At 30.7% G+C, this 26920-nt stretch overlaps 2 protein-coding genes across 4 annotated transcripts; both read left to right on the forward strand.

The window, feature by feature from the left end:
- Positions 1-5058: 5058 nt before the first annotated feature.
- On the forward strand, positions 5059-16045 carry LOC134724737 (uncharacterized). Of its 2 annotated transcripts, XR_010108482.1 has the most exons (3): positions 5059-5146; positions 12052-14031; positions 15585-16045. XR_010108482.1 is itself a non-coding variant. In XM_063587940.1 (2 exons), exon 2 carries the CDS (start codon positions 12065-12067, stop codon positions 12773-12775), a length of 711 nt encoding a protein of 236 aa, XP_063444010.1. In that variant the 5' UTR covers positions 5059-5146; positions 12052-12064; the 3' UTR covers positions 12776-16045. The 2 variants fall into 2 exon arrangements, 1 of the variants encoding a protein (XP_063444010.1); XM_063587940.1 differs by having other exon boundaries at positions 12052-16045.
- An 844-nt stretch (positions 16046-16889) lies between these two features.
- LOC134724738 (uncharacterized) lies at positions 16890-26596 on the forward strand. 2 transcript variants are annotated; one of them, XM_063587942.1, is made up of 2 exons: positions 16890-16982; positions 24685-26596. In XM_063587942.1, exon 2 carries the CDS (start codon positions 24691-24693, stop codon positions 25396-25398), a length of 708 nt encoding a protein of 235 aa, XP_063444012.1. In that variant the 5' UTR covers positions 16890-16982; positions 24685-24690; the 3' UTR covers positions 25399-26596. The 2 variants fall into 2 exon arrangements, with proteins under 2 accessions (XP_063444012.1, XP_063444011.1); XM_063587941.1 differs by having other exon boundaries at positions 16907-17001; positions 24685-26595.
- The last annotated feature ends 324 nt before the right edge of the window (positions 26597-26920 follow it).

Here is a 26920-nt window from a genome sequence, read left to right on the forward strand (position 1 = left end):
TGTAAAGATAAATGTGTTATATTGTACCGTGTGATCCTATTCCATTACAATGATCTAAACAGTTTTATCCGTTTTACTGACTCTGCTGCTCGTGACTAGTAAAGTTGCATTTGGGACCGTAAAATTGAGAATTGATGATGTTAACTCTACATATACATTACTGTTATCCTTCATTCTTAGAAGACAGAAAAATGTCAACAACCGGATTGTTTAAATAGTTTTTACCTTTTTTTCTCTATCTTATGTTCCTATACATTTATCGCATGTAACACACAATCCTATATACTTTTTCAGCATATTGTGGATGTGAATGTTTTTTTCTAACGCAATACTATTCAAGAAAAATGAATCGCTGCAATGTGGATGATTGCTGAAAGGTAATCGGCAATAATCCCTAACGTGAAATTACGAAATTACAATTCTTATTTATTTGTGCTGTTACTTTTGTGAACGGTTTGCTTGAATTTTGTGATATATGAATTCAGATCGGTCTGTAAAGGTGCACAGTGAATCCGGATGTTTGTTGAAATATGAATTCCCCAAAAAAAGACAAATGTGTTGTAAATAAACATTTTTAGCTGGAGAATTTTTTAGATGTACTTGTGGCATCCTTGTTGAACTTCGCCTTATAAATAATCTAAATAGTGTTAATTGAGGATTGAAGCTTTTGTAGAAACCGGTAATTTGAGAATTCTGAAAAGTTATATAAAAATTGATAAAAATTAAGGAAATGTGACATGATTTAAAAAAAAAATCGATACACACCAAAGGACGCCGTCCTCAGCTTTTACAGCTAATTTGTCGTATTTGTCTCAATATTCTCTCAAAAAGCGGCATAACAATGTTTATAAATCAATTCTAGAGAAAAGTAATGGCTTTAGATATACTATACTGATAAAACGAACAAAAAACTAAAATTGAAGCAAATATGCCAATACCTTGGAAAGCATGAGCTCCAAAGGTGTAATTAGGATTGTGATGATGTTTAATATGTTTAAGTCCTCGCATGACATTTAATGCTTAATCAAATGTCATACAAATGAAAGGTGCTGCAAGTTATAAAACATTTTTTTAAACCAGGTTTAACCGTCCATTTTCATCAAAATATGTACCAAGTAAGAAATATGGCAGTTGTTTCATTAGTTTCGTAATAAAAAGTTTTAAATGGTAGTCGGAAATCTAGGTCAAAGGAAAGAAAGATAAGTGTGGTCTTATATTATGTATATACAAAGACAATAACATTCAACACCAAGGAGTAAACAAAGACTCACAAAAACCAAAAGACATTTACATCAACAGTTATAAATAATAATTAAGAAACAACAATCAAAATCCTTATATTTCATTTAAAGTAATTATCTAATTATTTTAGTTCAATTTTGCAAACGTTGTACTTTGATATGAATGTTTTATCCAAAAGTGATACTGATTCGTCATCTGATTTCTTATCGTTTACTATGGATAAAGAAAGAGATGTAGAAGTACTCCATATGAAAATATATTTAGATTCAAAGATTCATGAAAGAAATAAGTAAACCATATACCGAGAAAAAATTGACAAATTGAAAAGCTTAAATAAGAAAACGATGATTTGAAAGAAGAGATGGGAAGCATAAAAGAGGGACGAAAGATAGCAAAGAGATAGTCAAACTCATAAATCGAAAATAAACTGACAACACCATGGCTAAAAATGAAGAAAAACAGACAAACAATAGTACACATGACACAACATAGAAAAATAAAGAATAAACAACACGAACCCCACCAAAACTAGAGATGATCGCAGGTGCTCTGGAAGGGTAAGCAGATCCTGTTCCACATGTGGCACCCGTCGTGTTCCTTAGGTAGCAATACACAGTTAGGAGTTTAGTTTCGCATTATGGCCCCTGTGAATTTTTCAAATAGGAAAGTTATTGTGTAATAAAATTCATTTTTAGACATATGAGTGCTAATTTAGCCTTCAAAGGTGGTTTATAAGAGCATCAAGATTATCTTTTACATGTTTTATGGGCTGTTTTCTGTTTGACAGTCCGTATTTTTATAGCTAGACCGGTCATCGGTCCAGAAATTAATGTACTGTTTACAAACACTCTTTTTCTACACGAAGTTTTTGACGCAATTTTACCAAAAAATGAGACGAAAGACATATGATTTTCATTGGATTTGCTGAATGATATATGTACACAGTTTCAGAAAAGGTATTACTTCAAGCGATTGAAATTCTACTTTTAGCCAAATTTTGGGGAAATATGTGACATCTTTCTCCCCCTTTTTGCAATATTTCATAACAAATAAATGCAGATTGTTGCCATGGATACACCAAAAAGAAATTATATTTTACCATTGTATATACTGGAAATAAAATCTATGGAAGATTCTGATTACATACATATGCCCATATATGACACAAACAGTAAGCTTGATATTGCAAGAAAGCAATGAAAAGGGAATGGTAAAATTCATAAGGGCAAATTTTAGTATTTTTTCCTAACTGTTTATTGCTACCTTATATGATAACAAATCCGGTAAATAGTCTAATTCGGAAGGTCACATTCATAAAAGGGAAGGGGATAGTGGTTACGACGTACGGAACATAACCGACCGAAAGAATCAAACAGTTAGATTTGTCTAACAGTAGATTAGATAAAAAGGTTGAGTGCAGTCAATTGCGTTAAAAAAATCAAAGAAGGACAAAGATTAGAAAAAGAGTCCATCGTTCAAAAAGTACAAAAAAATGAAATTAAACGTCTAAAGGATGAATTAATGGAAGTTCGTCTTGACCTGCATCAAATGAAATTAGAAAAAGACGAATAACAAGTTCTGCTTAACACACATATTGAAGAGCAAAAGACTCGCGACAATAAAGTTATGGAAAGCCTGATAATACAACAAAGGAAAGAATTAATAGATCTTCGAAAAGGTCTGGAAAATGAGGTCGTTGCTTGGGTTACAGCTGCAATAAAAAATCATTGAAAGGAGAGTAGACCGAAATCAAAAATGGAGACAGTTTGCAAGACCACATTATTCGATCCAAAATTTTAAGATTAACACGTAACAGCAGCCAAACAACAACATGTTATAGTTCATAATTTTTAAACTGCCTCGCTCTCCAAAAAATTAGAATACGATGAAACAGTATTTAAACAAAAACATAAACAAAATGTTTTTGAATTTGCTTATATTGCATATCTGTATTACATTTATAGCATTGACATTTTCCCTTCGAACAGCTGTCATTGATTTAAAATATAAACAATCACCATTCATTGTACCATCCATCAAATTCCACTTCATCTATAATTTATTTTTAGAACGGTGAATAAAATGTACCACTGGGTCGATGTCACTACTGGTGGAAGATTCGTCCCCGAGGGTATCACCATCCCAATAGCCAACACTTCGGTGTTGACATGAATATCAATAAATAAATGTGGTCACTTTTTAAATTTTCTGTTTACAAAACTTGAGAATTTATCGAAAAACTAAGGATTTTCTTATCCCAGGCATAGAAAATGCCTGTACCAAGTCAGGAATATGACAGTTCTTGTCCATTCGTTTTTGATGCGTTTTGTTTTTTGATTTTGCCATGTGATTATGGACTTTCCAAATTGATTTTCCTCTGAGTTCAGTATTTTTGTGATTTTACTTTTTACCTTAGCGTTATTTGGCACAACGTTTTGGAATTTTGGATTCTGATTGCTCTTCAATTCTGTACTTGTTTGCCTTTATGATTATTTTGATATTAGCGTCACTGATGAGTCTTATGTAGACGAAACGCGTATCTGGCGTACTAAAATATAATCCTGGTACCTTTGATAACTATTTACACCACTGGGTCTATGCCACTGCTGGTGGACGTTTCGTCCCCGAGGGTATCAACATGCAAGTAGTCAACACTTCGGTGTTGTCATGAATATCAATAATGTGGTCATTTTTTAAATTTCCAGTTTACAAAACTTTTGAATTTTTCGAAAAACTAAGGATGTAGTATATTTAATATCGTTTGTTAAATAATTTTTAAAATCCAAAAACTTAAGCATAACAAAAGATTAAAAGTAATTATACTATTTGATTACAATCATTAAATTCGTATGCATTTGATCTGTATTGTCAATGAAAATATATCTCTTATTACAGCGTCAATTTTGGTATTGGCACACAGAATTTGTTTATAAAATATTATCGAATAACAAATCAATAATGAATAAAATGTACCACTGGGTCGATGTCACTACTGGTGGAAGATTCGTCCCCGAGGGTATCACCATCCCAATAGCCAACACTTCGGTGTTGACATGAATATCAATAAATAAATGTGGTCACTTTTTAAATTTTCTGTTTACAAAACTTGAGAATTTATCGAAAAACTAAGGATTTTCTTATCCCAGGCATAGAAAATGCCTGTACCAAGTCAGGAATATGACAGTTCTTGTCCATTCGTTTTTGATGCGTTTTGTTTTTTGATTTTGCCATGTGATTATGGACTTTCCAAATTGATTTTCCTCTGAGTTCAGTATTTTTGTGATTTTACTTTTTACCTTAGCGTTATTTGGCACAACGTTTTGGAATTTTGGATTCTGATTGCTCTTCAATTCTGTACTTGTTTGCCTTTATGATTATTTTGATATTAGCGTCACTGATGAGTCTTATGTAGACGAAACGCGTATCTGGCGTACTAAAATATAATCCTGGTACCTTTGATAACTATTTACACCACTGGGTCTATGCCACTGCTGGTGGACGTTTCGTCCCCGAGGGTATCAACATGCAAGTAGTCAACACTTCGGTGTTGTCATGAATATCAATAATGTGGTCATTTTTTAAATTTCCAGTTTACAAAACTTTTGAATTTTTCGAAAAACTAAGGATGTAGTATATTTAATATCGTTTGTTAAATAATTTTTAAAATCCAAAAACTTAAGCATAACAAAAGATTAAAAGTAATTATACTATTTGATTACAATCATTAAATTCGTATGCATTTGATCTGTATTGTCAATGAAAATATATCTCTTATTACAGCGTCAATTTTGGTATTGGCACACAGAATTTGTTTATAAAATATTATCGAATAACAAATCAAGTTATGCCTCGTTGTAATCAATCGAGTGATATAATAATCGTATCGTCGGTATACTTTGTGAAGGTAGGTTGAACATATTTTATCATCGTTGAGAACATAAATATACGTATATTTTGTTTTGTAAAATCTTATTTAGAATACATAATTTTAAACAAATAAAGAATTTTAGAATAAGATTATAAAACATTTATAGATAAATGTATAACGTTGTGTTGTATGATCCGTTTTGTAATTCCATCACATTGATTTACACCGGGCGCACATATTTTTTTGATTTTGTTTTACATTGATATTGTAGAAATATAGATAAGATAAAATGAGATAAAGCATTTATTCAGATGATTACCACTTTAACATTGCAAGGTTTAACTTTAGACAACATCTGTATATTTCATTTAAGAAGTTCTCAAAATTTTCTAGACACATCGATAATTAAATTATGATCATTTGTCAAATTTTGTTTCATTCTTCTTTTATTTCCTTAACACTCTTGAACACATTTAAACTAATAATCTAAACTAGGATTTATTTTCTTCTAATATTCAAATAGTAAAAAAGTCCGTATTACTGACTCAAATGCTCGTCCTAAATAAAGCTGCATTTGCGACAGTCAAATTTTCAATCGATGCCGGCAACTATCTAACTAATGTCATGACAATACTGTTATTCTTCAATTCTAAAAGGAGAAAGAAAATCATAACATCCGGGTTTTTAAAATAATTTTATTTCATTTCTTTATTCTATTTTACTTTACAATATATTGCTTATCAGACGAAGTCATATGTACTTTTGTATTCATTTTTTGTGTGTGACATTTTATGGAACTCTTTTACATTGAGTAGTTTGACTCGCTGAAATGTGGATTACTGATTGAAATGGCATTGTCAATAATTTCAAACGTGACGTTACAGAATGACGATGCTTAATTTCGTTTTTGGTCCTTTTAGTTGGGTTTGCTTGGAATCTGTGATTCTAAAACCGACTGTTTGTTGAAATATGAATTCACAAAACCAAAAATATGTTGTCAATCAAAATTTCTAGCATAGGAGCGTCTAAGGTATACTTATGGCATCCTTGTTGAACTTCACCGTGTTAAATCTGTGTTTACCTAGTAAGTTAAAAAAAAAAAGAAAATGGTACCTACGAATTAAATTTGTGTATATGAAAATTATTAAGATTAGGTCGATTTTCAATAAGCCACGAAAAAAATAAGTGCACTATCTGAAGAATGTTATGCGCCAAAACCGGTGCCAGAGGCCGTCTTCAACTTGTAGTGAGATGAGGGTTTTTTGCTCTGTGTAGCTGGATTTTGCAAAACTTTTAGGAATTTTGGTCCTCAATGCGCTTCAACGTCGTACTTTATTTGGCTTTTTTTGGATTCGAGCGTCACTGGCGTATGTACAAAAAAATTTCCTGGTATCTATGATGAGTTTATTGAAGGTCCTGTTTTCTTTTTCTCTTTATATTTCTTTGCCGTGCATGTACTGTTTTATTGTCAAGAATGGGTAACCAATATTATTTCTAGAGTTTAAAAACAATCAAACTTTTTTTTAATATTTTTGGTTCATCTTATTGCAGTGATTGGTTGGAAGATATTAAAGTAGATCTTTAGAATATTAGGGACTGATGCATTTTTATCATTTTTGTTTATAGATGAATCAAGCTATTTCTTTAATAAGATCTGAAAATAGCCATTTCTTCCTTTTAATATACTATACTTTATACACATTTATGCTCTGAATTTTACATAGATTAAAAGCCTAAAAGAGTAAAACTTATCCAATTGATGTCACCATTCCGTCCTCTTATCATAAACCGTGACATCACTTAATTTGGAAATTTACTCTCCTTGATAACCCGAGGAGCATCATGTCAAGCAGGATCTGCTTTCTCTTCAAAAGATCACACTAAGGTTTTGGTGTTGTTTGTTTTGCTCAGTGTTTATTGATCTATGTACAGTTTTTAAGATACTTTGTTTGTTTTTTTGTCATGGTGCTGTCAGTTTTTGTTTTGCCTGTAATATTTTAGTGATTCTTTAATATTATCTGATGTTGATATATTTTTGATCATACAAAGAGCTAGTTCTTTTGATTTAATATGTCATAAACTTTCTTTACGGCTATTACATTACAACTTCCGGGTCGACGAACAGTTATACAACAAAGCCAAGGTACGATTAAATTACAAACATAGAAGAATTTGTTTCTTTCAAAAACATTTATCAAGAAAATTCTCAATATGGGTATATACTATTACTTTGTTCTGGTGAAGGGAATCGTGACCGCTTGCAAAAAACATAATAACAATTATCTTGTGTGAAATCTTTTAATTGTGGAAATTCGGTTATGTTTATTTGGGATTAAATGCACATTTGAAAAATATATTTGAGAATTAATGCCAATTTGATTCATATTTTTTTTATTTGCTCGCTCAATTATTGTGGAAACTTACTTAACAAATACAGCCATACAGTTATTACCTTCTGAATAAACACTCAATGTCAATTTAGAAAAAAAGTAAAATCACAAAAATACTGAACTCAGAGGAAAATCAATTTGGAAAGTCCATAATCACATGGCAAAATCAAAAAACAAAACGCATCAAAAACGAATGGACAAGAACTGTCATATTCCTGACTTGGAGACAGGACAACGACTTTAAAGACAAATAAAGAAGCAAACACAAAATTCAGCATATAAGAGTGATACCAGGTGCATCAACAGAATGAGTGTTTCTTGTTTTGCATACATAAATAATAAATAGTGTTGTCAACGGTTACCCGGTTAACCGGTTAATCGGTCAAACGACCGAATACCGAATACAAAAAAACGCTAACCGGTTAACCGGACTTTTTTCAATTTTGATAAATTTGATATAAATCTGTATTGAAATCATAAAAATTGTCGTCGTGGTAATTAAATTGACAGATCAATTGTTCCGTATATTGATTGCTATTGTTAATCCTAAAAAAATAAAATTGATGAGAGTTCGGGGCAGGATCTTAAAGAAACATAATTAGTATACATGGTTTTTTTTTAACAGTAGCTTTAAATCAGCAATGAGATTAAATTTTACTAATTACTTCATTATTTCGTGTGTGAATGTTCTAAATGTATACGTGTTAGTACGAGTAACACACTTAAAGAAAAAAGCAAACACAGAAAAGAAACAGGTCATAGGGTGACCAGTAGTTGTTGATTTCTTTGTCATTTTGGTCTTTTGTGAAGAATTTTCTTACTAGCAATCATACCACATCTTCTCTTCTTATAATTAATCATTTCAATATGAAACACACCATATTATTTTTGGAGACAACTAGAGAAAAAGAAAAAATAATCGGTTTCAGACATATGACATATTCAATTCTACGAGATTAAGAATTTTTTTTTCAATCTGAAGTTGGTACAAACGCTATAGTTGATACGGTGTATTTCATTATTAAAAGTCAAACTTCGCCAGGAATCCTCATGGACAAGCCTTATAATGCTAAAGAAAAAACTTCAATTCTAAAAGCGTATTTATGTCAAATTGACACTCATACCACATTTTATATCTATGTGTAGGGTTCTATTGATAAGGCTTTCAAACATCAACTTAAACTACCGGTTAACTGGTTAATCGGTCGAACGATTAGCCGAGTAACCGGTCAGGCAAAAGTGTAAGATTTGACAACACTAATAATAAATGAGATCAACAATTTAATTTCTAAATTGTCATTGCTCACTCACGAAGAAAACATCTCCCCCCCCAAAAAAAAAATCCCAACCTCAACAGTTTTTTTAATAGAATTTGACAAAATATGTCATTTCCTCACCAAATTGCAGGTATTGGACTTTTAAGAACGCATCTATAAACTGGTGTTTTATTAACGATGTCCTACAAAAATCATGCACATAATGACCTTTTTTTCTTATTTATCTTAACAAAACTAGAAAGTTGACATAGTCAGGAAGAGTCTTGCTAGGATATTTTAGTGTTGAAGATAATAAAAAAATATCTAGTATAAACAACGCTTTACCTTTTATAGGACATTAATGAAAATTAGAATTTTGCTCTATAAAAATGTCAACATTTTTTTAATCCAAGCATATTGTGTTTTAACTAAATAATGTCACCCATTTAAGAAATGATGGTCGATGCATTTGTGTGACAAATTGGATCAATTTAATAGCATATTATACTTAATATCTATTGTATTGAATGAATGTGATGTTTATGAGCAAATAATAACTTACGACAAATTTTACACCGGGTATCAAATTTGGCCAACGTATTTTACCTATATATCAGCTTTTGTGGCAAACTGAGTAAAAGGAAAACTGTATGTTTTCTTTTAAAATTTCCGATTCTTTATGAAAATAATTTTTTTCGACATTTTATCCAATGCACAATAACATTTTTTTGTCACTGGGAATCAAACTAAAATAGCCTAAGTTTTTTTTTAATTTCTAAATCATTTTCGTTAAAAGATGTTTAAAACATAGAAGTTTTAGTTTTTATTCCACACTTGACACCTGGAATCAAACTATAAACTTACACTCGAGGCTGACATGATTTTTGATATAACTTTCTAAAAACTGTCGTTCAAAAATTCTTGATTCTTGATTCTAAGACACATCGTAATAAACGAAGTATATCTTTTAAAATTAAGAATGTACTTAGGTGAGGCTTGGAATAAGTGTCAAATGTTCGGACTCCTTTATATGTTTCCATACGATACAAGGTAACATATATGTCCCATAAACACCTATTTATCTTGGTTTTGATTTGAGACCCAAATAATACCAATGCAAATATAAGGCAAAAGTCCAAGTCAGACTTTTTATCCCGCCACAATATATTAATCACACATATTTAGCTTATTTGATTTTTAAGTAATACTCTTCCAGTATTGAGCATCAATTTTAAATTCTTGAATTATCTAATTTTACCTTAGATCACATTAAGTACACCCTAAAGTGCTGCTCTTTTAATGAGTACTTTCTAACACTATTCTTGTATACAAATAATTCTTTATACAACATACTAAAACTTGCTAAGCTTCCTTTCATATGCATGTACACTGAAACGAATTTGGTATTTCGTGTACTTGCAATCGTTGCTTGAATATTGAATAGCTAACACTACATGGTTTGAAAATCTTTGAAAAAAGGAAGATTTTTGTGTAATAGATCAAGATGAAGAAGTTGAACGAAAATCGCAATAATCTAAAGAATTAACAAAATTTACGCTGACATTGAGGATATAGATATTTTCTTCATTTAACAGGAAAAAAATTTCCATACATTTTAAGAGGGTGTCCATGGCAAAACCAGGCAGTGGATGGCACATGTCATATTTTGTTTTTCAATTTTTTTCACCTATTTCATATCACAAATTCATTCTTTCTCAAAGTTAAATTTTGTTTTTTTTATTAACTGCAACAAATTAAGAGAAAAAAATACATAGAAAGCACTGAAAATTCATTGAAAAGGGGAGATTCTTCATTTTGTACAAAATTTTGTTGCGTTATGAATGAACTTTAAAATCACTTCCTGAGCAATTCACTGTTAATTCAGAAATATCTTTGACATAAATATCCTTTGTATGGTATAAACATGGCATTGGAACCAAAAAATTCAGTGGGAAAAAAAATAAGTTGTGCCACCCATATCATAGGATTTGCCTGGTATTTATTTGGACAGCCTCTTAAACAATATTCGAGCACTTATCGTTAAAAAAATTACTGTTCTACAGTAAAACTTTTCTTCATACTTTCAATTAAATGAAGTAGACCAATCTAAATCAATTTCATTTTACAAAACTATAGGAAGGTGTTAAAAAAGTAAGTTTTCATATTTTGATGCTTTTTTGTGTCAAATTTACCGTGCTGTCTATTTTGTCGATTGTTGATTTTTCTATGTTTAAAGAAGAAAATGCATATTTTTTCAACTTCTTTGTTATAACTGATAAGTAAAAATAAATATCTGAGAATTTTAAAAAGAAATAAGAGGTATTGGATAGACATGTTTCTGGTAAAATAACTTCTTGTACCCCTCGCCCATTGTTATTTTTATTTTTTGATAAAATGACTGACTTGATAAGTAATTAAAATTTGATAAATGTTTTATTCAAAAACTACTTATTGTGAAAACACTATCTCATTACAGAAGTAATTTTTGTTATAACATATTTTAAATTTATTGAGTTTTTACTTGTATCACATATTTTGGAAAAAATCTAGAATGATATTTAAACGAGATTCAAATAAAGGCAACAGTAGTTTACCGCTGTTTAAAATTAATGAATCGATAGGGAAAAAAACAAATCCGGTTTACAAACTAAAACTGAGGGAAACGTATCAAATATCATTAAGAGAACAACGACACAACAGAGACACAACTTCGAAATTGTAACATAAACATAAACGAACTATAATGAATCAATGGCCATTTTCCTGACTAGTACAGGACATTTTACAAAAAAATGGTGGGTTGAACCTGGTTTTGTGGTATGCCAAACCTCCCGCTTTAATGGCAGTGATAATTATAACATTAAAATGACGACATTACAAGACAGGGTTACAATAAATAAACAGATACATTGGAGAAAATATAAAACAGAGAAATAAACAAATAATAGCCATCAAAAGGTAATAGGTTTAAGCGTCAGCAGAACACATCCTTAATTCGAAATGACAATTTGATTTTTAAGATTGTTAGTGTTAAATTGTAGTGACGAGAGTGAAAAAGAAATTACTGTCAGCAGAATCTTACGAACTATTCAAAAGCTGAATAATAACATCCAATAGTTACAATCCCTTATAAACCAATATATCGATTCTTTTTTATGCTTTATACTAAACTGGAATAGAAAGTGTTACACTGGAAGCAAAACAAATAGTTAAAAAGACAAAAAGATAAGTATGGATAATTAAACAAAATTCTCAATTTACTTTTTCCTTTTACTCAATTATCTTATTATTTTAGTTCAATTTTGCCAATGTTGAGCTCGGCAATGGATATTTCATCCAAAAAGGATATTGAGTCTTCATCTGATTTCTGCTCGTCTACTGTGGATAAAGAAAGAGAACTGGAAGTGCTCCATATGAAAATAGATATAGATGCAAAGAATCATGAAAGAGAAAAAGAAAGCATACACAGAGAAAAAGGTGGACGAATCGACAAACTTAAGTCGGAAAACGATTATTTAAAAGTAGAGATGGGGAGCATAACAGATAAAATCAAACAGTTAGATTTGGCAAACAGTAGAAAAGATAAAGAGATTGAGGACAACAAATTTCGTGAAAAAGAACTAGAGAAAGAAATTCAAAGATTAGAAAAAGAGTCCATCGTACAAAAAGTGCAGAAAAAAGAAATCAAACGTCTAAAGGATGAATTAACGCAAGTTCGTCTTGACTTGCAGCAAATGAAATTGGAGAAGGACGAAGTACAAGTTTTGCTTAAAACACATATTGAAGAGCAAAAAACCCGTGACAAAAAAATGATGGAGAGCTTAAAAATGCAACAAAAGGAAGAAATAAAAGATCTTCGAAAAGGTTTTGAAAATGAATTTAAGGAACTTCGAAAAGGTTTGGTCAATGAGGTAGTTGCGGGGGTCACAGCTGTTATATCAAATCCTGGACGTAACAACAGGCCGAATTCAAAACAGAATACAGTTTGCAAGACCACATTATTCGATCCAAATATTTAAGATTAATATGAAACAGCATGTGAATAGCGTGTAAAATCATATGTTTCAAATTGTATACCTTACCCTAAAATATATTAGAATTAGAATAAACAGTATTTAAAAAGAAACATAAATAAAATGTTGTTGAATATTCTTATATTTCAGACCTGTATTACAATCATATCATTGACATATTTTTTTCAAACTGCCTTTGGTTTAAAATATGGACATCCAAGGTTTCATGTTTAACAATAACCTTTCCCACTATACATTTGCCACTATATATTTCAGGAAACGTTGAATTTAAAAAAGGTGAATGAATATGTAAAGCATGGTTTGTGCCACAATTTCTATCTGAATATATGAAATAGAAAAATATAGCAGCTTACATATAGGCATGCGATGTGTTTTTCACCATTTACTTCCACAATTAGCTAGTACGTAAATACCTGTACCAATTCAGGAATATGACAGTTGTTATCCAATTGTTTTATGTTAGCCATTTGATTAGGGACTTGCTGATTTGACTTGTCCTTGGACATGTTTGAGTTTGGTAGTTTTGTTTACTTTTACGATCTCTTTTGTTGCGTCCCCTTTAACGATGCCACTGTCTAATCATGTAATTATGTCTAAATTAATAGTTACATTTTCTGAAACCAATGAATTCCAAAAGGTTGATTATGCTAGTAGTAATTATTCTATATCAGTTCCCTTCAGATCCGTTGAATTTATTTGACTATGTTGTGTCATGTGTACTATTGTTTGTCTGTTTTTCCTTTTTTTTAGCCATGACGTTGTTAGTTTAGTCACGATTTATGAGTTTGACTGTCCCTCTGGTATCTTTAGTCCCACTTTTTTTAGACCGAATAAGTCCAAAAATGTACCTTCACAAAATGAGGTGTACAATTTTTAAATCAGTTTCTACAAATCACTACTAGTATAGGACGGTATAATACAGACAGTTTAATCCCTATCAGATCTAAACAATTCACTAGTCTGATAGATATATTTTAATGCTATTTTGCACACTTTAACAAGTATTTAAAGTCATACGAAACGATCTCGAGTGACTTGTGAATGCATATATCATAAACTTAGTCTTCTGTGCAATATTTTATTATTTTTTACGCATCTATTTCGTACAATCGTCAAAGAAATATTTTACACGGTCATTGTGGTTGTGAAAATATGGCAGCTAATTACTGATCGTGTTATGAAACAAAAAATAACCGATTGCCACATTTGTAATCAATCAACAAAGAAGCATGGATATTCAGGTAAGAACGTGTATACCATGTACAATAATATACAGTTGATTTAGATGACCGAGCCATAGTATGTTTGGTTTTCCCCTTCGTACTTAAATGTCGTAGCGGTTACGTAACGCTACGTAGATTTGTGTCTACTAAACGAGTAGCTAGCCTAGATGCTTTCAATATCTATGAAGCATCTAGGCTAGCTACACGTTCAATAGTCATCAATCTTCGTAGCACTTTGTAGCCGCTACGATTTTGAACGGAACCCTGATTTATTTTTACGAGAAAGTTCACGCTAAGGTAATTGCATACGCAAAACATGACGGCGAATTGTTGGCTGGAAGCCAACAGAAATACAACCAAGTAGATTTCTTTTAAATTTGAACAAATAAAAGAATTGTCTTCATAAATAGTATATAAACATAAGTTTTATAATAAAAACTATCATTTTTAGTCGTATAAAAACAAATGCATGCATTGTTTTTAATTTGAAGTTTCATATCATTATAAAAGAGGGACGCAAGATACCAAAGGGACAGTCAAACTCATAAATCCAAAACAAACCGACAACGCCATGACTAAATATGAAAAAGACAAACAGACAAACAATAGTACACATGACACAACATAGAAAACTAAAGAATTACAACACGAACCCCACCAAAAACTAGAGGTGATCGCAGGTGCTCCGGAAGGGTAAACAGATCCTTTAATTTGTTTGATTTTGTAAGGAATTACCACAAAAGCTTTTTCAATTTAAACTAGAACCCATATTTTACTTCGTATAAGTCAATGTATTTAGATTTTACCAATAATATCTAGAATCGTGAGAATCCGTACTTTGACAAATTATTTTTACAGTTTGTTTCACTAAATATCTAAAATTGTAGGCACATACATGATCTTGTTAATGCTATAGTTCGTTTCTCAACACGAAAACACTATATATATATAGAAAGATGTGGTATGAGTGCCAATGAGACAACTCTCCATTCAAATAACAATTTATAAAAGTAAACTATTATAGGTCAAGGTACGGCATTCAACACGGAGCCCTGGCTCACACCGAACAACAAGCTAGTACAAACCCCAAAATAACTGGTGTAAAACCATTCAAACTGGAAAGCCAACGGTATAATCTATATAAAAAACGAGAAACGAGAAACTATGTTTGAAATGATCATTGTAAGTAAACTTTAACCATTGTGCATTCGTATGACGTCACATAACATGTCAGAGAGACCGTATGAACACATGAATGTTTTCTTTAATTTTGGAAGTACATTAACCACTTTTCTACGAAGCTCGTGACATTTATAAGTAAGAACAATTACAACTGGTCGACTCGGCGTCAAAACAAGGTATACCGGTAGGATGACATGTCTTCTTGATGACTGTTTCCCTAGCTTTTGAACTAGCACGTTACAAATTTTGCTCAGTTTATTCATATTTAAAAGGGTTCAATATTGATTCTATCTACATATAGTTTGGAAGTGCTGAAGATTATGATCTAAGTAAACTTAATAAAATGAATTGTAAAAATCAAGTTTATTTATTTTTTTCTTTTTACGTAGATTTGTACTACAAATAATTGGTCCTGCATTATGCAGCATAATTTTGGACATGACATTCATATTTTTTTTTCCTTGGTTGGAATTGTTCCATATTTTCATTGTGTGCTTGTCACTTATTAGTTACCTCTGGCCTTGTTGACGGGTCGCTACTCCAGACCGCAAGTTCCATTTGAAGATAGACTTTGTATATTTTGCGAACTCGGACATTTAGAGACTGAATCACATTTTCTAATGGAGTGTCCTTTATATGCAGTCATAAGATATGATTGATTTTGTGAATGTAATTATTTATTTGAGAATTTTGATACAATGCATATGGACAATAAGTTTATATTTATAATGAGATCCGATCAAATTCAGAAATGTCAATGTAAAATTTTACAGAAATGTCTATGTAACATTTTACAGAAATGTTTTATGAGAAGGAAATTATTTTCATTTGATTGATGATGAACAAATTTTTATTTGATAGCCTAGTTTTTGTAAGTTTTAAACATTAAGCATAATTGTTTTTCTAAAATTTGTAAAATAAGGTATTTTTTATACATTGAGATTTATATTTTTATTATAGTTCTGTTTATTTTAGAAGACAACTGATAACTTTTTGAATAAAAACTCTAATAGTGTATTTCATATAACTATTATTAACATTTTATGTTTAAATGTATTTTTGAAAACGGTTTTGAGAAAAAATAATTTATTAGATTTTCAACTCTAGAAATATTTAACAAATAAACATACAGTTTGTTGTAAATATGTACATGAATATTTTTAAAGTATCTCATAAGTCAACTGTCTGGCTGGGCATTGATTGAATTTTAAAGATATCACTAACATTTATTTTTATATATGTACTGTATTAATCAATGTGTGACACTCAAATAAAATATATATTTATTTATTATTTATTTATGTTATCTAACTATCGTGTCTTTCAATGAATTGTTTGTCTATATGTCAATTGCGATTTGATTCTATGAATACTATTTCTCAAACCATAGTTACAATTGGTGTCTTTGTCAATTGACGACTATTTCTATAGCGAATAGAATGGGGTTCTACCCATTAAGTATGATACGTTGAAAGTGAGCTAAAGTGCGTTAACCAATATTTTATGTAAAACCACTATTAAAATCAAACGATTTTAGCATAACAAAAGATTAAAAGTAATTAAAATATTGGATTACAATTAATACGCTCGTATGAATTTGATATACCCGATAGCTCTTCATTGTCAATGAAAATGTATGTCCCTGTCGAATCTCTTATTACGGCGTCTTTTCGGTATTTGCACATTGAATTTAATATAAATAGAACATATTGTCGAATATCAAATCACAGATATCAAAATGAAGTTATGCCTCGTAATAATCAATCAGGTGACATAATAATTGTATTGTGAGTATAACTTGTGCAGGTAGGTTGGATCTATCTCTTTTGTTTTGCATATATTTGAAACGTTGAGAATATAGATATAAGTGTACTATCTTTTTCTGTAAAATCTTATTTAGAATATATTTTTTTAAACTAAATTGATATTTCAGAATCTGGTCATAAAGCCATTAAAGATAAGCATATAATGTTTTATACTGAAACTAGTTTATATCCTAGATATAGTTACACAGCTGTATTTTGTGCAATGTCAATTTCATCATGGAAAATTTTTTCAACAGTTGGGCGTCATTAATGGTTTAAGGTTGTAACAATTTATAAAGCTATTAATTTATTTATATGAAATCATCCCTTCGTAAATTTTACGGACGCCATCACGAGTTGGTTGACCGTTATGGAATAACCGTTTCACAAATGATATCGGATATGTTCCTTACGTCGTAACTACAATCCCCTTCCCTTTCATGAATTTGACTTACCGAATTAGACTATTTACCGGATTTGTAATCACATAAGCAACACGACGGGTGCCGCATGTGGAGCAAGATCTGCTTACCCTTCCGGAGCACCTGAGATCACCCTTAGTTTGTGGTGGGGTTCTTGTTGTTTATTCTTTAGTTTTCTATGTTGTGTCATGTGTACTATTGTTTTTCTGTTTGTCTTTTTCATTTTTAGCCATGGCGTTGTCAGTTTGTTTTAGATTTATGAGTTTGACTGTCCCTTTGGTATCTTTCGTCCCTCTTTTATTTATATAAGTTGCAGTACAAAAACAATATTAGGTCAATGTCAGAAAAAATATCAACTTGTTTGTACTTGGCGCAAAACTGGGGAAGGGTTCGGTAGAACCTCGCTTTTCCCCAGTTTGGAAAAAAACTTTTAGGAATTTTGGTCCTTAATGTATTCAACTTCGTACTTTATTTGGCCTTTTTAACTATTTGGATTCGACCGTCACTGATGAGTCTTTTGTAGACGAAACGCGCGTTTGGCGTATATACAAATTTAGTCCTGGTATCTATGATGAGTTTATTCTCAGCCTCATAAAAAAAATAAAAAAATGGATATTGACCTTATATTGTATATTTATCGTGTTATCCATATTGTAATTCCTTCACAATGATTTACACCAGGATATTTAGATTTTGCTTTACATTTTTATTGATTTATATGAAGAATAATTATTGAAATAAAGCGTTTGTTCAGATAATAAGTACTGTGACATTACACGGTCAAAGTATAGAAAAAATCTGTATTCTTTCCTTTTATAAGTTCTCAATGTTGTTTTAGTACAAAATTAAACGACAAATTGATAAAACTATAATCACTTGTCAATTTTTGTTACATTCCTTTACTTGTCCAACACTCTTCAATCAATTAAAACTAATGATTTAGACTAGGTATTATTTTTTTCTTCAAATATTTAAATAGTAAAAGAGTCTTCAAATATACGTTCAACTGAATTTATTTCATGCTCATCCTTAGTAAAGCTGCAACTGTTATTGCTTAAGGTGGCTCGCGGGTCTTACTCATTTAAAAAAAAAATTAAAATAGTATTTCTCTATATTTTTCTTTATCTTATACTGAATAGAAAAATTAATAAAAAAAAATGGAGTCACCGTTCATTTATGCTCACAATCTGCCTTCGAAAGAAGCATACATATTGTGATTGTCCCTCTTTTCTGTTAAACTAATAGAAGAAATAGCGATAATATCGAAATAAAAAAAGAATTAAATTACAGAAATCTCTTAAATTTTACAATAATTTAGTTTGTGTACAGCTTATTCGATAACAACAATAAAAAAAAAGGTCACCGATGAGTTAAAAAAGAAATTTAAATTTTAATGCCAAAAAATGGCATTTTTGCACCAAAGGGAGATAATTTAAAGCTTTTGCAATGATATCTACGTTTTAAAAGTCACCTGGGGCCAACACGAATTGTTTTTTCTTTCTTTCAAATTTTTGTACCATATGATAAAGTAACAACTACTGAAGGTATTAAATAAAATTTGTAATGAAAAATTAATGTTTATTTTTTTCTGAAAATCTTATACCCGCGAGCCTTCTTAATTGTAAAAATTGAAAGAAAATCCCAATATCTGAGTTTTTAAATAGTTTTAACATTATTTTTTTTTCTTTTATTTTCCTTCAAAATATATTGCTTATCAGAAGAAATCATGTATACATTTGTATTTATTTAATGGATGTGACATTTTATGAAACTCTTTCACATTGACTATATAAAAAAGAAGATAGGGTATGATTGCCAATGAGACAACTATCCACAACCAAAATGACACAGACATTAACAACTATAGGTCACCGTACGGCCTTTAACAATGAGCAAAGCCCATACCGCATAGTCAGCCATAAAAGGCCCCCATAAGACAAATATGTAACACATAGACAAAGGACAACCACTGAATTACAGGCTCCTGACTTGGGACAGGCATATACATAACTAATGTGGCGGGGTTTAACATGTTAGCGGGATCCATACATGTTAGTATGATTCGCTGAAATGCGGATTTCTGATCGAAGGGACATCGTCAATAATTTCAAACATGATATTACAGAATTACAATGCTTAATTTCGTTTTGTGCCTTTTGTATATGTTTCGTTTTCAATTTGTGATATTAATACCGAATGTTTGTTGAAATATGAAAAAAACAAAACTCGACAAATATGTTGTCAATCAAAATATCTTGCATGGGGCGTCTTCTGTGTACTTTTTGGCATACTTGTAGAATTTCACAGTGCACACTTTTGTTTACGAGTAAATAAATAAAGAAAATGTAACCAACGATTTAAATTTGTGTATAAGAAAATAATTGTTTTATCAGAAGGTAAAGTAGATTTTTCAATTAATCAAGAAAAAAAGAAGTGCACTATCTTAAGAATATTATACACCAAACCCGGTTCTAGAGGCCTTCTTCAAATTGTAGTGAGATAAGTGTTTTTTTTGCTCTGTGCTTTTTCCTTTTTCCTCTTTATTTTTTTGCCGTGCATGTACTGTTTTTGGTGTCATGAAAGGGTATCCAATATGCTAAAAACAATGAAATTTTATTAAAAACATAAAAGAGTAAAATTTATCCAATTGATGTCACTATTCTATTATAATATACTTTGACATCATCAAATTGGGAAATTTACTCACCATGATTACACGAGGGGCAACATGTAAAGTAGAATCTCCGGAAAAGATCACACTAAAGTTTTGATATGGTTTGGATTGCTAAGTCTTTAGTGATCTATGTATGGTTTAGAAGACTTGCTTTGTTTAGTTTGTTTATTTGTCATGGTGCTTTCGTTGTTTGTTCTACTTGTAATATGTGAGTGATTCTTTAGTATTATCTGATGTTGTTATGTATTTTTAATCAAACAAAGAGCTAGTTCTTTTGTTTTTAAATATCATAAACTTTCGTTACGGATATTAAATTACTACATCCTGGTCGACGAAAAAAATAAAGAGTTAACAATAACTATTGAATAAACAACAAAGCCAATGTGCGCGTTAAATTACATACATAGACTAATTTAAATTAAACAGTTTGCTTTAAAAATAAAACTATGAATAAAATTCTTCGTATTGGTACATGCTATTACTTTGCTTTGGTGAAAAGAGTCATGACAGCTTGCAAATAACATGCATTCATAATAACATAATAACATGTATCTTTTGTAAAATCTGTTAATGGTGGAAATTCGGTTATGTTAATTTGGGGTCAAATTCAAATTTGAAAAATATGTTTTAGTATTAATGCCAATTTGATTCATAGTTTTATCGACTTGCTCGCTCCAATATTGTTGAAACTAAACTAAAAAATACAGCCATACCGTAATGATTTTCGGAATAAGCAATCAATTTCAATTTAGACACAGTTGTCTACAAACTTCCAAATGTCGTAAAACGATTTGTAGAGATAAATTAATAAGCAAACAAAAACTGAGCGTATAAGAGTTATACCGGATGCGTAGTGAGTATGTGCAGGTTGAAGAGATCTCGCAGTTACAGAAAGCTAGTTGAACTATCAAACAGATGACAGGCTTTTCTAGCTATTAAACCAGGTGTAATTCCCGACTTTTATGACAATACCTGTATCAATTGTTTTTTTTCGCCATCTCTTTCGCCAAAACAATATATTTTTCGCCATTTTTTTTTCGACAAGTAACATAAATATATTTTTCGTTTAAGATTTAACTTTTTTCTCTCCCCTCCATTAAATAAGAAAATTCATCGTATTTTAAACAACTTTTCTAAATGAGGTGTCACTTTTCATGATAAAGAAGATATAAGTTCTGGAATATAACCATTTCCATGGACATGTTTTGATCATATAATACCAGTATAGTTCGTTGGGAAAATGAAAGATACTGATGTGCCCTTTTGTACTAAGAAATGTTTTTACAACATAACAAAAGCTTTTATCTCATGAAATTGATCCCTCATTTTATGTGTAGTCATTATATTGAAGGGTTACTCTCATTCGAGGGGTTGTTCCCCACCTTTTGGATATATTTCTTCATAACGATAGTTTTCTTTTCTTGATCATCGTAAATAACAAATATTGAGACGTTCAACAATGCTTGAAACATGTTTGTCACTCAAACGACTGTAATGTAGTCTGTCTAATCAATTATCTATTTTAAAGTCAAAGGATAATTAAAGTTTTAAATCAGAGAATTTTCTTGCTTTTGAAAATTTTTCGTCACAACAACAGCTTCCTTTTCTAAATTATCTTTAAAACGAGAGGAGACGTCAAAAGTTTGCTTCAAACATGTGAGCGCTAAGGGGACGACCATTTGATATTCTGGGGGGGGGGGGGGGACAGGAGGATTTTGAAAATAAATAACTCAACCTTGATAATCACAAAAATAAATGGTTTGTTCTTCGGTAGCTTGAAAATAAATTACGTGATCACTTGCAATGTATTGAAAATAATTAACTCAGCAGGTCTATAGCTTCTTTGGCCTTTAGCTCCGCTCGGAAAAATATCTTTCACAATACTTTTGGAAGAGGCTAGGTAAAACCAAACTTTAATAATATGTATATATGCAATACATGTATATTGGCTAGGAATATAAATGATTCATTTCGTGAAGAAAAGTATAAAATTATACCAATTGTCTTTTATAATACTATGTATTTGTGTTTCGTTTGTCCTGTCTCGCTACTTATTATCTTAATATGTTTGTATATATTGTCCTCTTGTACACAAGTATGTGTCTGAGGTTATGAACAAAATCTTGAATCTTAAAATTTCTGCAGGGGATAATGATAAATTTTGATTGAATGGTACACAACAACTTGACTAAACATGTATTATTCATAATCATGATTATTAACAAATATTTGAAAGCTTGTATGTTTTCGAATATCATAAATATAATTGTGAAAATTAATAATCAGTCCTTTGCTCTAATGAAAATGAAAAATCTTGCTTCAATAGTGCAAAAAATTAATAATCTGTCCCCTCAGTTAACAAAAAAAAATAACCGATCAAATACAAATCCTCCTAGCCCCCTCCCCCCAATTATATCAAATGGTCGTCCCCTACGTTGTAAATACCCCCTTTATGTGACATTAAGGGGAAGCCATTTGACCTAATCATTTTGTCAAACAATTCAATCAACACATTTATTAATCAGTCCTTTGTTGTAGATAGCTATAAAATACAATCAGCTGAATATTGATTTTCTGTCAAAAAGGTTAAATTCCGAGTCCGAAAATATCGCAAAAAGTAAATAAACAAGATGGGGGAAAATAAATAATTATTTATATTTCTTTCGCCAAATTCTTTCGCAAATGACGAATTGTTGTCGCCACACTTATTATTTTTTCGCAAATTGCAAAATTGGCAACCGCCAGCAGAAACCCTGGTATCAAGTGAAAGTTGTTTTTCAGTAGTTTAATTGATTGATAGATTCTAACGCTTTTTAGGCAGTATTAATGGACTTACACATTTACACTTTATGAATTCTTGTTTTTCGGTGTTTAAGATAATACATTTGTTCATTGCCATGTGTCGTTTTGACATTTCTGACATAAACTCCAATAATCACATTTCAAACAGTTTAAACATACAGACGTCATAAGCAGTTTACATAACCTTGTGTAATGGCTATGTCCAAGACACATAGACATTTTTTAAGATACAAGTGACTACTTAGTCTGAATGAAGTTATCTTAAGGAAGAATAATTTGTTTCTTAATTTACGAGTATAATGAATAACATATCATCATTAAAAGAGACCAGATGGACAGTCAATCTGATAGAACGGTAATAAACTGACATCACCATGGCTAAAAATAAAATAGACACATTATACCGTTTAACGGGTTATTTTCGCGGGTATAAAATTTCGAGATTTCATTGAATAAGGTATACGAAATATTTTGTCGATTATTATTTTATCGAATTGAAAATATTATTCAATACATTTGCATGTCCACTTTTTATTTGTCGGAATTTATTTACACCCCACGAAAAATGATTCGCTATACGGTAGTTCACAAGACATAACATAAAAATTTAAGACTTAGCAACACCAACCCACCAAAACCTGGGGTGATTACAGGTACTCCGGAAAGGTAATCAGATCCTGCTCTATATGTGTAACCCGTTGTGTTGATCATTCTATCACAAACCTGGTAAATAGTCTAATACGGCAGGTCACATTCGTGGGTAAGGGGAAGTGAGTTGTAGTTACAACATAAGGAACATATCTGATATCATCTGTGAAACGAGTATTCCATAACGTTCAACCAACTCGTTATGGCGTCCGTAACATTCGGGAAAGGAGGATTTGAACTTCCGCATTTGAAAGTCTTGGTTTAATAGCTTCCTTGTGAACAGCAACCCTCTATCAAGGATATCGTTATAGCCCGGGAATATCGTCTCAAATGGGAGATATATACCCCGTATTCAGACGCTGCTGGAATGTTGCTACATAAAATTAGAATTTGATACACAATTTTTTTTAAACATGGATAATATTTCTACACACACATCCAAAGATATTTTTCTACATTTTTTATCTGTGAAAGGTGTGTAGTAATGCGTGATACAAAACTCCTGACGAAATCAATCAGTTAGAAATATTTCACTCAAATCTAAGACGCTACTAACGAACGAGTTTGGTAATAAACATAACACCAGCATGTATTAAAAAACACCACTCCCTAAAAAAATACCATAAGGTATTAATAAGTAACATGCATAGTCTTTAAAGATAATATTGAATACTAAAGGAGATGAAAAACATGTCTTGTTGTACTGTAAAGCTTACCATACTTTAAGACAATTATTATTTGATTCAGTGAACCTTGATAGACATTTTATTGATACTAGAACATTTGCTAATTTAATGACACTTCATCAAAGACAAACTGATACATGTCACTATAATAAATGATATACTTACTTTAATGTCGTAATAAAGATTTTAAGAAAGACTATTTAATTCAAAACGAGTAATTCTGATTAGCTCGTATAGATTGCAGTTTCGAAAGTAGAAAAGAAATAACCGTATAGAATTGTTATCACTTATAAGCCAATATTTCTATTCTTTTATGGTTTATTACAAACTGTAGTAGAAAGTGTTTGATGGTAGCAAACATATTTGAAAAGACAGAAAGATAAGTATGAATGAATATACAAAATCCTCAATCTATTTTATTAATCTTTGTTATCTTATTATTTTATTTTAAGTTGCCAATGTTAAGCTCGGCAATGGATATTGAATCCAAAAAGGATATTGAATCGTCATCTGATTTCTGGTGTTCTACTGTGGATAAAGAAAGAGAAGTGGAAGTTCTCCATATGAAAATAGATATAGATGCAAAGAATCATGAAAGAGAAAAGGAAAGCATACACAGAGAAAAAGATGGACATATTGAAAAACTTAAATCGGAAAACGATAATTTAAAAGAAGAGATGGGGAGCATAACTGACAAAATAAAACAGTTAGATTTGGCTAACAGTAGAAAAGATAAAGAGATTGAGGACAGTAAAATGCGTGAAAAAGAATTAAAGAAGGACATTCAAAGATTAGAAAAAGAGTCCATCGTACAAAAATTACAGAAAAAAGAAATCAAACGTCTAAAGGATGAATTAGCGCAAGTTCGTCTTGACTTGCAGCAAATGAAATTGGAGAAGGACGAAGTACAAGTTATGCTAAAAACACATATTGAAGAGCAAAAAACTCGCGACACTAAAATGATGGAGAGCTTAAAAATGCAACAAAGGGAAGAATTAAAAGATCTTAGAAAAGGTCTTGAAAGTGAATTCAAGGAACTTCGAAAAGGTTTGGTCAATGAGGTTGTTGCTGGGGTTGCAGCTGCAATAAAAAATCCTGGAAGTGACAACAGACCGAAATCAAAAATGGAGCAATGCAAACCAACAGCATTCGATCCAAAAATTTAAGATTAATAAGGAACACTATTCGAACAGCAATATTAAAATAATAATATGTTTAAGGTTTTGATATATTTTATAATTCAAATATCGCTTTCCCGCAAAAGTTATATAAAAATAAGATGAAAAGTGTTTTTGAAATAGAAAAATTACATTATAACTATTTTTGAATCTTTTATATTTCTTATCTGTATTACAATTGTATTATGATTTTCTTTGCTTTCAAAACTATGTTTGTTTTAAATATATAAACTCAAGGTTACATTTAACATTTACCTTTGCCACCCGTTGATTGCCACTTTATCTAAGAGAAAACTTTGATTTTAAATATGCGTGAAGTAAATAAATATGTCTAATATTAATTATATAACAATTTTGATATAAATGAATGAAACAAACAAATATGGCAGTTTACAAGAAATAATTTTCTCTACAATAAATAATCACTGTTGTTATAAAAATAATATAAATGTCATGGCCATATATGTGATTAATAAAGATGTATTTGAGCATATTGGAGTACAAACATGGAAACTATATGAAGAAACGTGTGTTGTTGTTCATACACACTTTTCGTTACTAGATTAGGAAATTACCCATCAAGGTAAATACAAAATTAAACGAATTCCATGATGATGCTTTGATAATATCAACGTCCACTGCTATGTTTCAACCGAGTTACGAATCACATGTATTCAAAATGTCACATTCAGATAATATGTCACATTCTGTGAAATACAAAATCTGTACTGGTATCTCAAAACTTTAAACCGTGATAACATGGAGCTAGCGTTCAGGTGACTGTAAAATTTGTCTCGTGTCCTTTTCAGTCGTTGTTTCTCGTATCTCTCCTGGAGCAGTTTCGGTTGAAGGACCTTTCTGTTGCTTGTTAAGAACATATAATGGGAAAAGTCATGAGCAATAACTGGCAAATATGTTATGAAAGTTCTCATTAAAATATTGGTTATTAATTGACAGAACATCATCATAAACATATATTGAACTGAAATTGAAAACGTTTGAAAAAAAACGAAAAATGTATTATATTTTTTCTTTGTCTCAAACTCAAGAAATATCTTGTCGATTTTAAAGATATGGGAAAGATATTACATGGGTTTGTGTTGAATCACAAAGCAAAAATATCAGTTTTATATAAAAAGCAGAATTTATTTCTTTACATAAATTATATAAATATAACCAGGATATAACTTAACATACGTAAGTGGATTGATTGTATTTCTATCAGGTAAAGACTGAATAAAGAACAATCGTGTCAAGTTATTTAATTAGTTTATTAGTAAATAAGATCATTTCGTTGTTTTGTGCTTTGACTTGAAATTTAACGTCCACCGTTACTGGCTTATTATGTGGTCATTTTTATAAATTTCCTGTTTACAAAACTTTGAATTTTTCGAAAAATCTACGGATTTTCTTATCCCAGGAATAGATTACCTTAGCCGTATTTGGCACAACTTTTTTGAATTTTAAGTCCTCAATGCTCTCCAACTTTGTACTTGTTTGGCTTTATACA

The sequence above is a fragment of the Mytilus trossulus genome, chromosome 7, assembly GCF_036588685.1.
Source record: "Mytilus trossulus isolate FHL-02 chromosome 7, PNRI_Mtr1.1.1.hap1, whole genome shotgun sequence".
Classification (NCBI taxonomy): Eukaryota; Metazoa; Mollusca; class Bivalvia; order Mytilida; family Mytilidae; genus Mytilus; species Mytilus trossulus.

Bases quoted from the DNA above. Each gene is read 5' to 3' on its own strand.
- LOC134724737 (XM_063587940.1), top strand. From the start codon at position 12,065: ATGTTGAGCTCGGCAATGGATATTTCATCCAAAAAGGATATTGAGTCT.
- LOC134724738 (XM_063587942.1), top strand. From the start codon at position 24,691: ATGTTAAGCTCGGCAATGGATATTGAATCCAAAAAGGATATTGAATCG.